The sequence below is a fragment of the Geotrypetes seraphini genome, chromosome 16 (assembly GCF_902459505.1).
Source record: "Geotrypetes seraphini chromosome 16, aGeoSer1.1, whole genome shotgun sequence".
Classification (NCBI taxonomy): domain Eukaryota; kingdom Metazoa; phylum Chordata; class Amphibia; order Gymnophiona; family Dermophiidae; genus Geotrypetes; species Geotrypetes seraphini.
In genome coordinates, this window is record NC_047099.1 from 5,928,623 (window position 1) to 5,944,933 (window position 16,311).

The 16,311-nt window shown below is 47.0% G+C and overlaps 1 protein-coding gene across 3 annotated transcripts in view; it reads left to right on the forward strand.

Annotated features, from left to right (window-relative positions):
• The window catches only part of CARMIL3 (capping protein regulator and myosin 1 linker 3), an 81,299-nt gene extending 67,435 nt beyond the window's left edge, over window positions 1-13,864 (forward strand). For 2 of the 3 annotated variants that reach the window (XM_033925679.1, XM_033925681.1), the window contains exons 36-41: window positions 9,638-9,727; window positions 9,989-10,101; window positions 11,029-11,251; window positions 11,432-11,539; window positions 11,760-11,873; window positions 12,936-13,864. In XM_033925679.1, coding sequence (XP_033781570.1) covers window positions 9,638-9,727; window positions 9,989-10,101; window positions 11,029-11,251; window positions 11,432-11,539; window positions 11,760-11,873; window positions 12,936-12,979 — 692 coding nt within the window. In that variant the 3' untranslated portion in view covers window positions 12,980-13,864. The remainder of the gene's footprint in view (window positions 1-9,637; window positions 9,728-9,988; window positions 10,102-11,028; window positions 11,252-11,431; window positions 11,540-11,759; window positions 11,874-12,935) is intronic. The other variant, XM_033925680.1, reaches the window with a different exon arrangement.
• Window positions 13,865-16,311: the final 2,447 nt, after the last annotated feature.

Consider the following 16,311-nt stretch of genomic DNA (forward strand, 5'->3'; position numbering starts at 1 on the left):
AATTCAGTTTAGGGGGTGAAGAACTTATGTGCATGAAAGAGGAACAGGACTTGGGTGTGATAGTATGTGATGATCTAAAGGTGGCCAAACAGGTTGAAAAGGCGATGGCAAAAGCTTGAAGGATGCTAGGGTGCATAGGGAGAGGTATGGCCTGTAGGAAAAAGGAAGTATTGATGCCCCTGTATAAGACTCTGATGAGGTCTCATTTAGAATATTGTGTACAATTTTGGAGACCACCTTCAAAAAGATATAAATAGGTTGGAGTCTGTCCAGAGAAAGGCTACTAAAATGGTCGATGATCTTCGTCATAAGATGTAGGACATACTTAAAGATCTCAATATGTATACTTTGGAGGAAAGGCGGGAGAGGGGAGATATGATAGAGACATTTAAATCCAAAATTTCAAAAAATGTCACTCACCAGCAGTGGGTTACCACAATAAGATTTAACATTAAGATATAAAACAGGTGAAGAAAAAGCCTCAAAACCATGTATCACACAGCAATCTTTGATGATTTTCAGCTGGCATTGTTATTGTCATTGGCAAAAAACTCATACCATGTAACAATGTTTAAAGATCTATAGGGGGAATAACCCACTACTGTGCACAGTAATCAAAAAAGTTTTTCAAAATATGATAATACTTTTTACTATTGTTTTAAACGTTTTTATCATTTTTATAAATAGTTTTACAAAAGTTTTCAAGCTACAAAGCTTTAAAGTGTAACATGCTGAAAAAAACAGAAGCAAAAGCAAAAACTACTTAGCTCTGGCGCCAGAGAACTCAGTTAGGAGGCAGCTGCCGGTCTTCAGTGCACTTCTTTTTTTCAACAGCAGTAATCCACATTCTCATATAGAAAATTCAAGGGCTTCAGGACAGAGCTAACCAAGCTCCAACAAGCACTCGTTTCACCAACTTTCAATTAGTTTCTTCAAGGATTCAAACAGCAGAGTGTGAACAACGGCTCAGGAGTAATCTAAGGAAATATTACAGAAAGGATGGTAAATGCACGGAATAATCTCTCAGTAGAGGTGGTGGAGATAAAGACTGTGTCTAAGTTCAAGAAGGCGTGGAAGAGGCATGTAGGATCTCTTAGGGAGAGATGAAGATAGTTGATGCTGTGGATGGTCAGATTGGATGGTCCATTTGACCTTTGCCATCAAGTTTCTATGTTTCCAACCAGACCAGTCCAGAATGTACGGTTGTGCTGTCATCCAGCTAATGGAGACAAGAGTTTAAAGAGCTGTGAGCTCTTCTCTTTAAGAGGTTTTGTGTGTCCAAAGCTATTCAGTATTTTCTGTCTCCAGCAGATGGTAACAGATGTTCAATGCAGTCTGGACTGCTGAGGTTATTCCTGTTGTAGCAACTTATTGGAAAACCAAGGCAGTACTGCCTGTAATGCAATTGTAGGCAAAGTTATGTTTCCTTAGTGAAATGGAGCACTTGTTGCTTGAGCGACGAAGCATTTGACAAAATGGTAAAGGGTTTGGAGATCTCATGATAACAATTGGCAAAGCTAAGAGTTGTTTTTTGTATTCCTTAATACAATTTTGCATTGGGATTTAGGCAATTTTAATTGTCTTTTTTGGAGAATTAGGGATAGGAAGTTATTAAATTGAGTAGGTGGTTTAGTTATTTTGGGGGATTGGGTGGGGGTTTCTTTAGGGGATTGGTTCAATTCTTTAAAAGTCTTTCAAGTGGAAATCACTGTTCTGCTGACTATTTAACGTCACTTAGAACTGACAGCATTGGCCCTGTTAATTCTCCTAGAACAAGCAGGATGAGTCAGCCACATATGGGTGCTGTCCCAACACCTCCCAATTTGCAGATAAGCTCTCCAATAGCTCAGAGAGATTTTTTTTTTTTTCTCTGAGCACGTGCAGTGCCCGGGCCCCATTGGGCATGCCCGAGCCCTACCCATTTCCCCCTGCTTCCCCCTAATCCCCAGTCTTTAGTTTCCGCCCGTTCCTATCGGTCGGATTTTTCTACAGCTCTCCATTACAACTTTTCTACTCATCAACTTGAAGATGCCTGAATCATCTAAAGAAACAACTGGGATGCAGGAGGAGGATGAACACACTGGATCCTCATGAATTGTGCGCCCACTGATTGGATCCGGCGTTCGAGGTTTCCGTGTGGCTTGCATTGTGCACACATGTCAACACGTGCATGCAAGCTAAGGAAGAGGGCACTGAGAGACTTCATGAAGAGAAGTGAGGCCCGAGAATCTTCCTCCAGCAGCCATCCTCATCGGAGTGTAGCAGCGGGGGATCCACAGACGAATCCGGTGAGGAGCCTCCAGGACATCCTGGCTCAGTCAACCCCCCCGACTGCAACTTGCCCGGTCGAGAAATCTCTCCCGGAGGTCCTGCATGCTGTCGCTAGCCGCCAGCCCCTGCAGGAAGCCGATAGGAGTCTCACCAGACCGAGAGATCTCTCCAGGAGTTCCTGCATGTTGCTGCTTACAGCCAGGCATGAAGAGAAGTGAGGCCCGAGAATCTTCCTCCAGCAGCCATCCTCATCAGAATGCAGCAGCGGGGGATCCACAAGCTACAATGGCAAGGAGCCTCCAGGATGCCCTGGCTCAGCTAATCCCCCCGCCTGCACTTGGCCCGGTAGAGAAATATCTCCCGGAGTCCCTGCATGTTGCCGCTTAGAACCAGCCTCTGCAGGGCAGCCGATAGGAGTCTCGCCAGACCGAGAGATCTCTCCAGGAATCCCTGCATGTTGCCACCTACAGCCATCCTCTGCAGGGCAGCCGATAGGAGTCTTGCATGCTGCTGCATAAATCCACAGCCTCTGCAAGCAACAGATCGGGGCTTTCACCCTCCAGACGGCATGCTGCCTCTTACAGCCAGCCTCTGCAGGGAGCCGATTGGGGTTCAAAGGTAAGTCCTATCTGCTTGTTTTTGGGAAAACCTCTGATAATCAGCCCCCGAGGGCTCTGCCCCACCCTCCTCCCAATCTGAATTTAAGGAGAAAGAATCTCCTATGCTTCTTTCCCTTGGAGGGGACCTGCAGACCTCTCCCCCCAGTAGGAGACATGCTGCCCCAGAGTTCAGCTTATAAAGGACATGCTGAAAAAATACAAAAAACAAAAACCAACTCGATGTTTCTTTCCCTCTTGGGGTCCTGCAGAGTCTACAATTCACACCTTTCCCACCCTGCCCCCCTCCACCTCTCATGTTGGGAACGAGGAGTCTGCCTTTCTCAGCAGGGTGCTGATATCTTCAGAGATGCGGCATGTCAGACCATGCCTCTCCAAAGGTGGGGGTTTGAAACTCCTCAGTCTAAAAAGCTGTTTGCTCTTCATAAAACCTAGGCAGAGTGCTTTTCCAGCTAGCATGAGGGACTCTGTACTATTCATGATTTCTATAGCACTGAAAGGCATATGCAGCGCTGTACAGTTTAATATACAATAGGCAGTACAGCAGCAGAAGCCCACTCAAGAGGCATTATCACTCCTCTTTCTCTGCCTCCAGGCACAGTGGGAAACGCAGCCAGGAGCACTGGCACAGATGAAGGGGTGCATCCTGCCCCTTCTCTGCAGGCTCTCCCCCCCTCTCAAGAAGGACAGAGAAGGGCAGTGGGGTACATGGAGCCACCCAACCAGTCAAGTGGAGCAGCACATGAACCTGCGAACCACCAGGGGTGGGACCAGCAGCCACAGTTAATCCTCCTGCTGACCCACTCCTCTCTCAGCGGGCTACATTCCCCACTATGTCCCCCTTTAGAGGGAGCCACGCACAACAACATGGCGCGGTTCAGCGGCATGCCATGCACCCAAGCAACGGAGGAACAAGCTACACACCAGCCTCCAGCCACGCCCCGAGTCACCACCCACAAAAATAAATAAATATTTTCTAAAAAAAAAAAACAAAACCCCACAAATGAGGACTCACCCCAAGTCCCTCCAGAAACTCACAGCCTTTCTCAAGATCCACGTGGGTGGACAACAAGTACCCAAGACAGAGTACTACAAGGCCTGAACTACCAGTACCAGTACTTCACGCAGGCAGTGGCGATTCCAGTCCACAAGAACCTCCTGGACTGAAGAGACAAGATTTGGCTGACTCCCTCCTCAGGGCAACCAACATCAAGGAGACTGGGATTGAAGTACTAGATCTTTCCAGCCCAGGGATTCGACAACCCGCAGCAGCCATACATGGACATTGCGGTAGCTTAAGAGAAACAGGGCAGCACGACCCCCCCCTCCAACCCCCATCAGGGAAGGACCTGAAAAACCCTGGTTTCCACGGGGAAAAAGACCTTCGAGGGAGCAATGCTGAGCGCACGAATTGCTGCGCTCCAGTTCCAGATGCGGCTTTATCAGGAGGCCAGTGAGAGGAAATAAATAAATAAAATAAAATAGAGACTCCAGTTCACAACTGAGCCAGTCCACACTGGCAGCAGTCTGTGCCCCAGCGCTCGCAACAGTAACATAACTGCTACGAAAACAAGCACCGCCCGAGGGGCAGGGGCATCCAAGGGCAGCCCTCTCCCCAAGACAAAAATAGAACCTTGATCACCCTCCGGCCCAGCATGATCAGATTGTCTGCGAAGGCTTGGCCCAGGATCACCATCGACCAGTGGGCCCTCAGCATCATCAAGCAGGGATTCCGAATTCGTCTCCACTCCCGCCCCCCCCCCCGAGTGGGCGGGGCACCCTCCATCTGACGACCCAACTTTCCTGCAGCAAGGAGAGGACCTGCTTCGGCAGAATCAATAGAGGCGGTGACGAATAGAGGAGATCACCAAGGGGTTTCTACTCCAGGAACCCCCGCGTCACCATGGACAAGGACAACGCTCGTTCCTGGATCTCTGTAAGCTCAACAGATGCATACACAAGGTCCAGACGCACTCTCTGGGTACAGTCTTGGCCCTGTTACAGCCCGAGTATTGGCTAGTATCCCATGCAGCCAGCCCACAGGAGGCATCGTCGCTTCTAAAGCCAAGACAGACGCCTCCAGTACAAGGTCCTGCCCCTTGGACTCTCAACGGCTCCAAGAGCGTTCACAAAGTGCGTGGCAGTGGCACATCCTCGCCTTCAAGGGGTGCGCGTCCTATCTTATCTCGACAGCTGGCAGCCCCGTCAACCACCATAACCCTCCTCCAAGAACTGGGGTTCCTCATCAACTACATGAAATCCCACCTGATACCCACCCAGGGGATATCGTTCATCTGGGCAGTCATCAACACCATGCAGACCAAGGCCGTCCTACGGGACTACCAGATCGACGCCATGACATCCCTGGCCCAGTGCATCCCTGCCAGCAGCTCATCGTCAGCACGCCCCGGTCTTTGTTGTGCAGCACACCAGACTACTCATGTGATCCCTGAAAGGGCACCTCAGACGTCACTGGGACCAGTGTACCCAACCTCTGACTACCCACCTACTGGAGCTCAGGGCCTTAGGGAATGCCCTCGAAACCTTCAAACAGGCAGGGCAGTCCTCACCCAAACAGAAAACCAGGTGGCCTTGCACTATATCAACAAACAGGGAGGGACAGGGTCGACCTCGCTATGCAAGGAAGCTTGCCACATGTGGGAGTTCTCCAACTCCATTCAATGTCCCATCCAGGCAACTTACCTCCTGTGGGAGCAGAACGACCTGGCAGAAAGACTCAGCCACCAGCTGGATCCCGATGAGTGGTGTCTCAACCCAGCGGCGATGATGAAGATCTTCAGCACCTGGGGCACACCGAGCATCGACCTGTTTGCAACCGAACCGAACTCAAAATACTCGACCTTCTGTGCAAAGAGATCAACCCATCGCCGTCTCAGCCCCAACGGTCTGTCTGTGAGTTGGAACACCCTAAGTCCTGCAGAAGATTCTTCAGGACAGAGCAACGGTGATCATGATTGCCCTGTTCGGGCTCCTGGGATAGCGGTTCACCCACCTCTCCCCGCTCCCGATCAGTGCAGCTCTCATTACACAACGCGGGAACCTTACCCTCCACCACGACCTGCGTTCCTTAGCCCTGACCGCATGGATGATGAGAGGATGAACCTACCACAAGACGTGGAGCACACTCTTATGGCAGCCAGAAGACCTTCAACCAGAAAACGCTATGGGTTGAAAGGGAGAAGGTCCCGCTACCAGTGCACAGACACGCAGCGAGACCCCTACAACTGCCCCGTACCGGACATCCTGCAGTACATACTGAGCTTATCTCAGGGGAACCTAAAACCCACTTCCATCAAGGTCCATCTAAGTGCAATCACGGCATACCACGCTGGCCTAGACAGCAAACCAGTGTCGAGGCATCCAGTAATCACAAAATTTCATGAAGGGACTGTCCAATCTGCACCCACCGGCCAGACCACCACCGCCCGGATGGGACCTCAACTTGGTGCCGCATCATCTCACCTCGACCCCTTCAAACCTTTGGGGGAGGCAGATCCCGTATTCCTGGCTGGGAAAACCCTGACCATCGTGTCTTCCGACACACTTCCTCATGAGAACAGGGTGGTACCCAGAACCCACCCCCGATTCTTGCCGAACGTGGCTTCAGCGTGCCTCCCGGCACTCTACATCTCCCCACAGGGAGGCTCACTGCCACCTCAGCAACACCTCCTGGACTGTGTGCGGGCCCTGACTATGCAGCAAATTAGACAAGCCTCAATTGTTCGTCTCCTACGACCAAAACAGACCAGGACTTCCGGCCACCAAACGCAGGCGCTCGCGCTGGATATAAGAGTGCATCCCCTTCACCTATAGAAAAGCGCAGCATCAACCGCAGGTGGGAGCCAACGCCTACCAGCGCAGAACCATAGCCAACACAACGGCACTTCTGCACCACACACCAATAGGGGACATCTGCGATGCAGCCACTTGGTCCTCCATGCACACCTTCACCATGCACTACTGCCTCGACATAGCATTCCACGCTCCAAATGCATTCGGCCGAGCAGTCTTGGAAGTGGCTCTTCCCTCCCAGGAGGGACAGCAACCACTAGCACAGCCTTGACAAACACTGATCAAGTAGGGGGTTATAAATATCGACAAACACTGTTCAAGTAGGGTGTTATAGATATTGATTAAGTAGGTCTTCCAGCACTCCTTCCTAGACTGAATGTGGAATAGGCAAGTATGAATTCTCACATGCAAGTACGATTTGTCACTGTTGACCAGTTGGTTTCTCACTGTTCATTGATTGTCATTGACCAATTTCACTGTTCTGTGAGTTAAGTAGGTCTTCCAGCAATCCTGTCTAGTCTGAATGTGGAATAGGCAAGTATGAATTCTCATATGCAAGTACGAATTGTCACTATTGACCAGTTATGAATTGTCACCGTTGACCAGTTGGTTTTCTCACTGTTCATTGATTATCATTGACCAGTTTTCACTGTTCTGTGAGTTAAGTAGGGCTTCCAGCACTCCTGTCTAGACTGAATGTGGAATAGGCAAGTATGAATTCTCACATGCAAGTACGAATGGTCACTGTTGACCAGTTGGTTTCTCACTGTTCATTGATTGTCATTGACCAGTTCATTGTTCTGTGAGTAGTATTGCTCAGTTAACACAGCACTTTATCTAAAACCTTGTTTCCACAACTTTACCTGCTTTGCCTGATTACCCTGCCTGGCTCGGCCTCCACAGCCAGGCGAGGGATGCACAAAGCGCTAAGGCGCAGGTCCAGTCGGTACATCCCTCGGCTAGGGAGTCACCCATATGTGGCTGACTCATCCTGCTTGTCCTAGGAGAAAGTGTAGTTACTTACCTGTAACGTAGGTTCTCCATGGACAGCAGGATAGTCAGCCACACAACCCACCTGCCTCCCCATACGGCCGACCCGGCCACAGCTAGGAACATCCTGGGGATTAGGGGGAAGCAGGGGGAAATGGGTAGGGCTCGGGCATGCCCAATGGGGCCCGGGCACTGCACGTGCTCAGAGAAAAAAAAAAAAAAAAAAATCTCTCTGAGCTATTGGAGAGCTTATCCGCAAATTGGGAGGTGTTGGGACAACACCCATATGTGGCTGACTATCCTGCTGTCCACGGAGAACCTACGTTACAGGTAAGTAACTACACTTTTTCCACTGTGCATTGGGTTTATGTTTTGTTGTTGATTGTGTCCAGCCCGTCATTGTTTGAGTGCTGTAATAAATGATTTTTATAAATAAAAAAGTATATTTTGAGATGAGACTCAGGCTATAGGGGCAGCTCTACCAAGAGGAAACTCTAATTATTGTTTTTCCTTTCCTCTTTCCCAGAAGAGTGAGGGGTTTGGGTTACTAAGCTAGCAGTACTGGGAGGGAGCTCTTGTTCTTACCAGTCCTTCCCCTCTTCCTTATCTGCAGCGAGTGGCACTTTTCTTGGCAGTTCAGGGGTAAGTGCAGGCATGGCAGTGTCTTTTTACCCTGAGGGTATCCAAGGGCAGTTTTTTCTTTTGGTTCAGAGAGGCAGGTACATGGCAGCAGGAGTATCATGGGTTCACACTGTTCCAGCAGTGGTGCAGCATGTCTTCTTGTTCTTGAGGGCTGTTAGCAGTACAGTCAAGAAAGTCTAATCTTCACAACAAGCTGCTTCTGGTTTTCTTTTCAGCAATTTTGAAGCCATACGCCAAATTTTTGCAGTCATGGAAACTCTTGACTAGGCTGTTTAAGACATGTTCCCGATACTGGTTTAGATATGGCAGTTCCAGGCAGTGTGATTCTTTTAACAGATAGTTGCCAAAGCCCTCTCTATTCTGTGCAATAGTGGAAAAGGCGGCAGCAAAGGCAGATTCTACTAGGCAAAAGATTGTGGTGGCTGGAAAGAAAATGCCTCAGAAAATGCTGGGAAAGGCAGACATTTTGTCTCAGAATGCTGGAGAGGTATTGCTATCTATTCTTAATTTATTCCAGGTCTTGAAAGAGGCCTTTTCTTTACAGACTCAGCCAGTCCAGGCAGTCATTCACTACAGTAGGGTTATGGGGATTTTCCTCTGGCACCTGTGGGTTATGCCTGCCAACTGTGACTTGTGACCTCTTCCTTATAAGGGTACTATGCAGCTTTAGTTCTTTAGTATTTCTCTGTCTCCAGCAGATAGATAGACCATGCAGCTTCTGAAATAGTAACTATCCTGAAGCTGAAAATGGAATAGGGGAGGAAATTCAAACTCAAATTCCTTGAGCTTTTTCCTTCTGGTGTGAAAAAGAAAAAGAAAGATATAAAGGGGGAAAGCTGAGATACACCTTTATGAGCACAGACCTTTGAAAACAGGAGTAGAGCTTCTTTCTCTGTGAGACTTTGGCAGCTCAGAGTTGTGAGTAGTTTGGCAGCGGGTGGGGGAGATGCTTCTGTCATAAATCAGCTCTGCTGAGAGAGCTCAGGTAAGCAGTTTGTCCCATCCTGCTAACAGTTCTGTGCTGATTAGGCCGAAGTACTGGCCTTGATTTTATTTATCTTCTGCATCTGCCGTCCCTCCCCCATATGCTTAAGATATCCTTCCCTCTCTGCTTCCACCCATCATTCTCTCACCCTTTTTATAAGGATTGAAAGAAGGTTCTGTTGTCATTACAATATATGTGACTCTGCACATACATACAGTATATGTATCTTTCAAGTTATCAATGGTGGTCTCCGCCAGTGCTGACAGATGAAAGAAATACAACCACATTAAAGACAGACAGTTCTTCTTTGTGTTGGCAGGACAAGGGACCTGGAAGCCCCAGCCCCCTCCTCAGTCCTTGAAACCAAGCTTTTCCATCAGCAGAAGGCCTGACATCAGCTGGCAAATAGGTTATCACTCATCCCTCCATTCTTCTGTTTTCATCTATTTTGTCCCTTTCTCTGTTTCTCTTCTGCCCTTATCCCCATACCCTCTCTGATGTTACTTCTCATTGTTCTTACTCTTTTCCTTCGTGTCCTCTTATTCTGCTTCTTGTTTCCCCACTCTTTTTCTCCTTTTATTTCTGTGTCTTCTTACTCTACTTTCACTTCTCTCCCTCTCTCGTTTTCATTTCTTATTTTGCTTTTTATCCCTATTTTTGGTCTTGCCAGCAGAGGAAGACTGCAGTTGTCGAGATGCACAGAAGGAACATTCTTTCAGATGGAATAAAGGGGGTCAACTGAACCAAGGCACAACTCTGGACAGTGGCCTCAGAAATATAAAGGTACAGGGACTGTGGAGAAGGTAGCTCAGTTACACAGGTCTAAAGCTCTGGAATTCCCTCCCAGTAAAACTACATCTAGAACCCTCTTACTCTTGGTTTAAAGCCACCCTAAAAACCTATAAGCAGCATAAAATCTGTTTTACTACTTGGTATCTAGCTAAGTGCTTGTGACCTGGGTTGGCCACTATTGGAAACAGGATACAGGGCTTGATGGACCTTTGGTCTGTCCCAGTATGGCAACTCTTATGTTCTTATGTGGCCAAGTCGAGGACAATCAAGCCATTGTGACATCACAGATGAGTTTGGCTCTTAGGCATTGGTGGAATGAGGCATTATGACATCACAATCTCAGTTCTGGAATGTTGCTACTCTTTGGGTTTCTGCCAGGTACTTGTGACCTGGATTAGCCACTTTAAGAAACAGGATACTGGACTTGACGGACCTTCGGTCTGTCCTAATATGGCAATTCTTATTTTGTAACCCAGGCCTTTGCTACTACTCAGTCCTCTCTCCCTACCTTTCCCTGATGCTTCCCTGCCATCCCTCTCCTATTTCTTCTGAATTTTCATTCTCTTCTTTACTTCAAACCTTTTGTCACTAGTGATGCAATATTTGATTGTAAACTGCATAAGGAACCAAACTTGGCTGTTGGGTGTATCAAGTTCTGTGTATAAATAATGGAAAGGAGATTTGGAATTATCTGATTGTGCACAAGTAATAAAAATTAACATTTCTGGCACAAACATGAAGCTGCCTGCAGCTCTAGATGTTGGCATCAGCCACCAAGTAACTTAGTTGATGATGGAGCAAACTATTGATTTTCTACTTAGCAGTTTAGAGGAAAGGGGTAAGAGAAATGTTTTATTGATGGTGTGTGAATTCTGGGCTCTCAACGCACACCTATTAACTTTCTTCTGTTTGACTCAGGGCCAGGAGACAGCTCCTATCATACAGGCCTTGCCTTCAAAACCTGTGCCTGCCCCCCGAGCACGGAAGCCTTCCTTTGGGGCTCCTCTAAATGACCATCTGGAGGAAGAGAAAAGTTGCATGGATGCAGACTGTGATGATGAGATCAAACCAAATGTGCCAGTGGCCAAGTCAGGATGGAAGGGGATGGAAGGTGCCTCAGCAGGACCTATAGAAGAAGAAGGTAAGGAAAAACTAAGAGACAGCTATGGGGAGGAAATCAGAAGGAGGGAGAGACAGAGAGAGGGGAAGAAAAAAGACACAGAAGAGAGAGAGAGAGAAAAAAAAAAACAGTCAAATGGAAAGGGGTCAGCTGGGGAGAAGATAAGTAACATTTTTTCATATTTTTTTTCCATCCCTTCAGATTATGACACCAGTAGGCGGATAGTACCGCTGAAGCCCAAGCGTTCCAGGCGAGCACAGTCCTGTGACAAGCTGAGGTCCGACCGGGGCCTTCAGGCAAAATTAGAAGGTATGCTGTGTGTTTGCTCCCCAGAACTTCAGAGTACCTTGTAACCCCTGTCAGGCTCAACCACCAGAGAATTTTAGATGTAGCTCAGTGAGTGATGATTAAGAATGCATATCACTGCTTGTACGCTTTGTGGATGACTTTGAAATCAAAAGGGATAGCAGGAATGATGCCATGATGGACTGCACACTCTTTCATTTATCTGTCTTCCATATTTTCTCAGATTATGAGAAAAACAGCCAGGCTCAGCTGCGGGGGACCTCAGAAAGGAAAATTCTTCAACGCAGTGCTCGCCTTCCTGTCAGCTTGCACTTCACGTCTGTGGACAGAACCCCAGGTGAATGTGTGGAGCTTGAGAGAAGACAACCTCAGACACCCTACTTCACTTTGGAAGGAAGGAAGAGGGGGAGAGACAAGTCTTGGGTTGGGTTTATGTTGTGGATTGATCTTCCTGTTTCTCATCTGTGGAGCGTGGCAGCACCTTTGTGTGGCTGCCCTGCAGATTGCAGTGATGAATTCTGCTCAGTGAGACAATATGCAGCTGCGTTTTATCTGGTTAAAGACAACCGGGTACAGCATAATGAGTATCTTTACTCAGGGGCAGATTCTCAAAACTAAAATCTGCCTTTAACACGCTTGTTTAGCATGCATGTATTATAGCGACGGATTATCAAAACAGCTTACCGGGGTCTTTTCCAAGTTTTCTAGCAGTCTCCGATGCTGCCATGCAAATGTAGTACAACAAGGTCATTAATATTAAAATGACCGCTCCAAACAATTCTCTAGAATCGCCAAGTGATTCTCTAACCTCGTGCCACATTTGCGGCCAAAATTTGCCAACAGGTCTGAGCTGTCATTGCTTTACTTTCTGAGCGCTGATTGGCTCAGGCACTGACAGGAAAGTGAGGTTTGACAGCTCAGACCACTCCCCTCCTCACGCATTTTGCCGGCCTACATTTCAGGCGCCTATCACGGCTCTAGGGAGACACCTAGGGCCACCTAAGCTTGCCTAAGGCCACCTCTGGGTGAAACCACACCCACGCCTAGCCTTGGGCAAGCTTGGGTGGCCCTATGCGCCTCCCAAGGCTCGCAAAGATGCCTACAATGTAGGCAGATGCCGCGGGTTGTTGTTTTTTTTTTTAATGCATCCTGATTGGCTGGTTAAACAGCAGCAGAACACCTACTACCACCTACAATCTGGACGCCATTTATAGAATTTGACCTTAGTGCCCAAAGGACACATTTAAGTGCTAAGATTATACTGAGTGTCTCCATTAATATGTATCTAGCCAGCCTTGAAATCTCTGAATAATTCTTTTTTTTTCCTCTATCCTTTTTCCTTCTCTCTCTTTTTCTTTCCTTCTATTTTGTCTGTCTCTTTTTCTCACTCTCTCTCCAGACACATGGGATGCCCAGTCTCCTGACCCACAAAGCTCTGCGTGAATGGCAGTGCCCTGGGTATCAGGTCACAGCATGGGGGATGGAACTGGTTTGCACTGGATTGGCTGTACTATCGGATAGGAAAAGGGGGTGCCACAGCCAGTCCCAGAGGCTGCAAGAAGCATGATAGGAATGCGCCAATCGTGCCTCTACAGGAGAAGAATCACCAAGGACTTCTCGTGTGTGTGTGTTTGTGTCTATGTGTGTGTGTGTGTGTGTGTGGCGGTGTGTATGTGTTCTCTCTCCGGGCAGCTAAGAACTTGTAATATTAATTCTTCATACGCCGGAGCCTGAGACTCAGCCGTAGCTCCGAACTTCATCCACATTATCTTTCCTCTGCCCAGCCCTGTCACAGAACTGGCTGTTCTTATCACCACTGCTTTGCTTGTTTTACGTCCAAACTCCTGATCCTTTACAGTTACTTTACATAACCAAAGATCTCAGCGGTGAAAGAGGAGAGAATCCAACAGAAAAGACCTGTCGTAGGAATACAATTCCAACAGAAAGAAAGCAGGAGGTACAACAGGAAGCCAAGCCTGTAGAAGCTAGCTTTGCAAGTACCCCGCCACAAAATAAGCTTCTATCCCTGTGCCCCTCCCCTTAGCCCTCCAGTCCTAGAGGTATCCAACTCTATACCCCTTTTTCCCTTCCCCTCATCTCTCCAGAGCTAAAGGTAGCAAGTTTCCCGGCATCCCCAAACTGGATAATGGAAGAAAACAGGACTTTTGCTTGTGAGCAGGATTTTGATATTAAAGATGCCCTGAACCCTTCCCTTTCTTTGCTGTTATGGTTGCTAGTAAGGATGAGCAGTATTGTGTTGTTTGGTGTTAGTACATCTTAAAATAAATGCACAGTAAAAGAAATAGCACATGCTAACATGAAACAGCACGCACAAATCACATTTTAGTGCAAGCTAAAACAGAATGATGTGGAACAAAAATGAAACAAATCAAAACAGAGCCCAGCTGAGGTTACCTGAACAATTATCTTCCTACAGAGGTCAAAGGCCAACTCAAAATTCCTGCCTCTCCATAGCCAGCTGGTTTCAGACTGCACAAACTGGTCTGCTCTATGTCTAGTATACTCTTTCAAACAATCACTGCTAATTTGGTTTAATATATCCTCATTCTAGTCTCTCCATCAGCAGAGGAAAGAACAGATGATGTGTCGGGGCTAAAGAATGCGATTCTCTCCGATTCCACCAATGCCCTGGGATTTTAAATGCTCCGTAAGCACGCTCAGCCCACCAGTTCCATTGCCTTTTATATATATATATTTATATACATATGTATATCAGATGTATTCCCTGTACAGTATTTCTTTACAAGGAAAACAAAGCAAAAAAAAGAAAAATCTGCCTTACTGTGTCATTTTTTAATTTTAGTGAGTGGCTGTACGGAAAGGATACACACATACCTAATGCGCTTTTGCCAGAATTCATAGTCTCAGCTTTTGAGTAGGATCTTAACACCCCAGGGCACTAGTGCCAGGATTCATGCTCTCAGCCTCTATACATTGTAGGAGCTTCACACCTTAGCCTAGGGGTGTCCGACCTGTGGCCCGAGGGCCGCATGTGGCCCACTGAAGTATTTTGTGCGGCCCCGGACGAGGGCAATGCAGTATTTTCCTCTGATGCCCCCGGGTGTTTACTGTCTTCCCAGCTCCCTCCTCTGTCTTGCTGCAGCGTTTGTGCGGCCCCAGAAACATTTCTTTTTGGCCAATGCGGCCCAGGGAAGCCAAAAGGTTGGACACCCCTGCCTTAGTCCATTAGTGCTATGTTGGACCTTTCAATGATTGGAAGGTAAAAAGGGCATTCAGAGAGGACAAAGACTTAATGGAGAGATTAAGTCTTTACCAACAAAGCTGTGAGGGAGATATCCATGCTCAAAATGGTATTTAATGATGATGATTTGGACGAACGAAAACAAATCTCAGTAAACCTGTATAATGTAATAGCGGAAATTAACAAATTAGAGAGTTAGAAAAAATCACCTGAACTTGATGGTCCTCAAAGTTCTAAAAGACTTCAAAATGAAATTGCAGACCTACTGTTAGTAATTTTTAACCTGCCATTAAAACATAACGCCAGATTTTTAGATGAGTTCCACAGTAATCCAGAAAACTACTGATGTCAATAATGAATTACTGATTGTATAGATAGTCATAATCTGATGGAATGGATCCAACATGGATTTAGCCAAGAGAAGTTTTCCCTCACCAAGCTGCCTTGTTTAACAATGGTCTTGATTCACCATCCTTGACTATGTTTCTATACATTCCAACTTATATGTAGGTGTAGGTTGTGTGGTGTCCTATTGTTAGGGTTACCATACGGCTCCAGAAAAAGGAGGACGGATTGAGACATCCAGAATTTACTTCCATTGCTTTCAATGGAAGTAAAACCCAGATATCTGGAGCTGTATGGTAACCCTACCTATCATTCTAATGGGCTAGCTCAGTGCTCAGGCACCCTTGAACTGAGTTCTCACCTTACCTCAACTCCGTCTGCTCAACTGATCTCTTACTCTAGTTAATCGGTCAGCTCTCAGTACTGATGTGATCTTGCACCCTAGCTCAATGCTCTGTGCTGATCTGATCTCAAATGCTAGCTAAGCACTCTCTCTGCTACAAGTATCTAGCAATTGATCCTTCCCCACTTCTGCCATTCTGGGAGAAAGCCACAAAATAGTCATTTCTGCTGTTCCTAGCAATGCATACTTCACTTGGAACTCTTGGCTGTCTGCCTATGTATCTCCCTTGCCTTTTCTTTGGCTGGCAATCTCTCTTTGTGCTCTCCCATCTCATGCTATTCTCTTTGCCTGTTTCTATCTTATTCAGGCTGTGTGTTCTCCTCTGAAAGACCCTTTACTGCCTTTTTCTCTCTTCATTTCATCTCTCAGACTCTGCCTTAGATGGCTTGCTCTTCTTGCTTTGTTATGTCTTTACTGCAATCAGGCATGATGTCTTGATCTGTATTTTTTGCTTCCTTGTTCTTTCTCTGATTCTTCTATGCGATCTTGTCCTGCTTCTCTTTCTTTCAGATTCTGTGGAAATAAGGATTGGCCTTCTTAACTAACTTAATGTATCTTTGACAAGCTTTTGAAAGTTATCCTCTCTTCATCAGCTCAGAAAACTTCATGACAGTTTGCACATGGGTTGCCTAAAGGGACCTCGGCAATAAACCGTATGAGAAAACCCTCTCATTCAAGCTTAAAAGGAAGACCTTACCAGACGCTATAAAGTTCTAAGAACATAAGAAGTGCCGCTGCTGGGTCAGACCAGTACTCCATCGTGCCCAGCAGTCCGCTCACGCAGCGGCCCTCGGGTCAAAGACC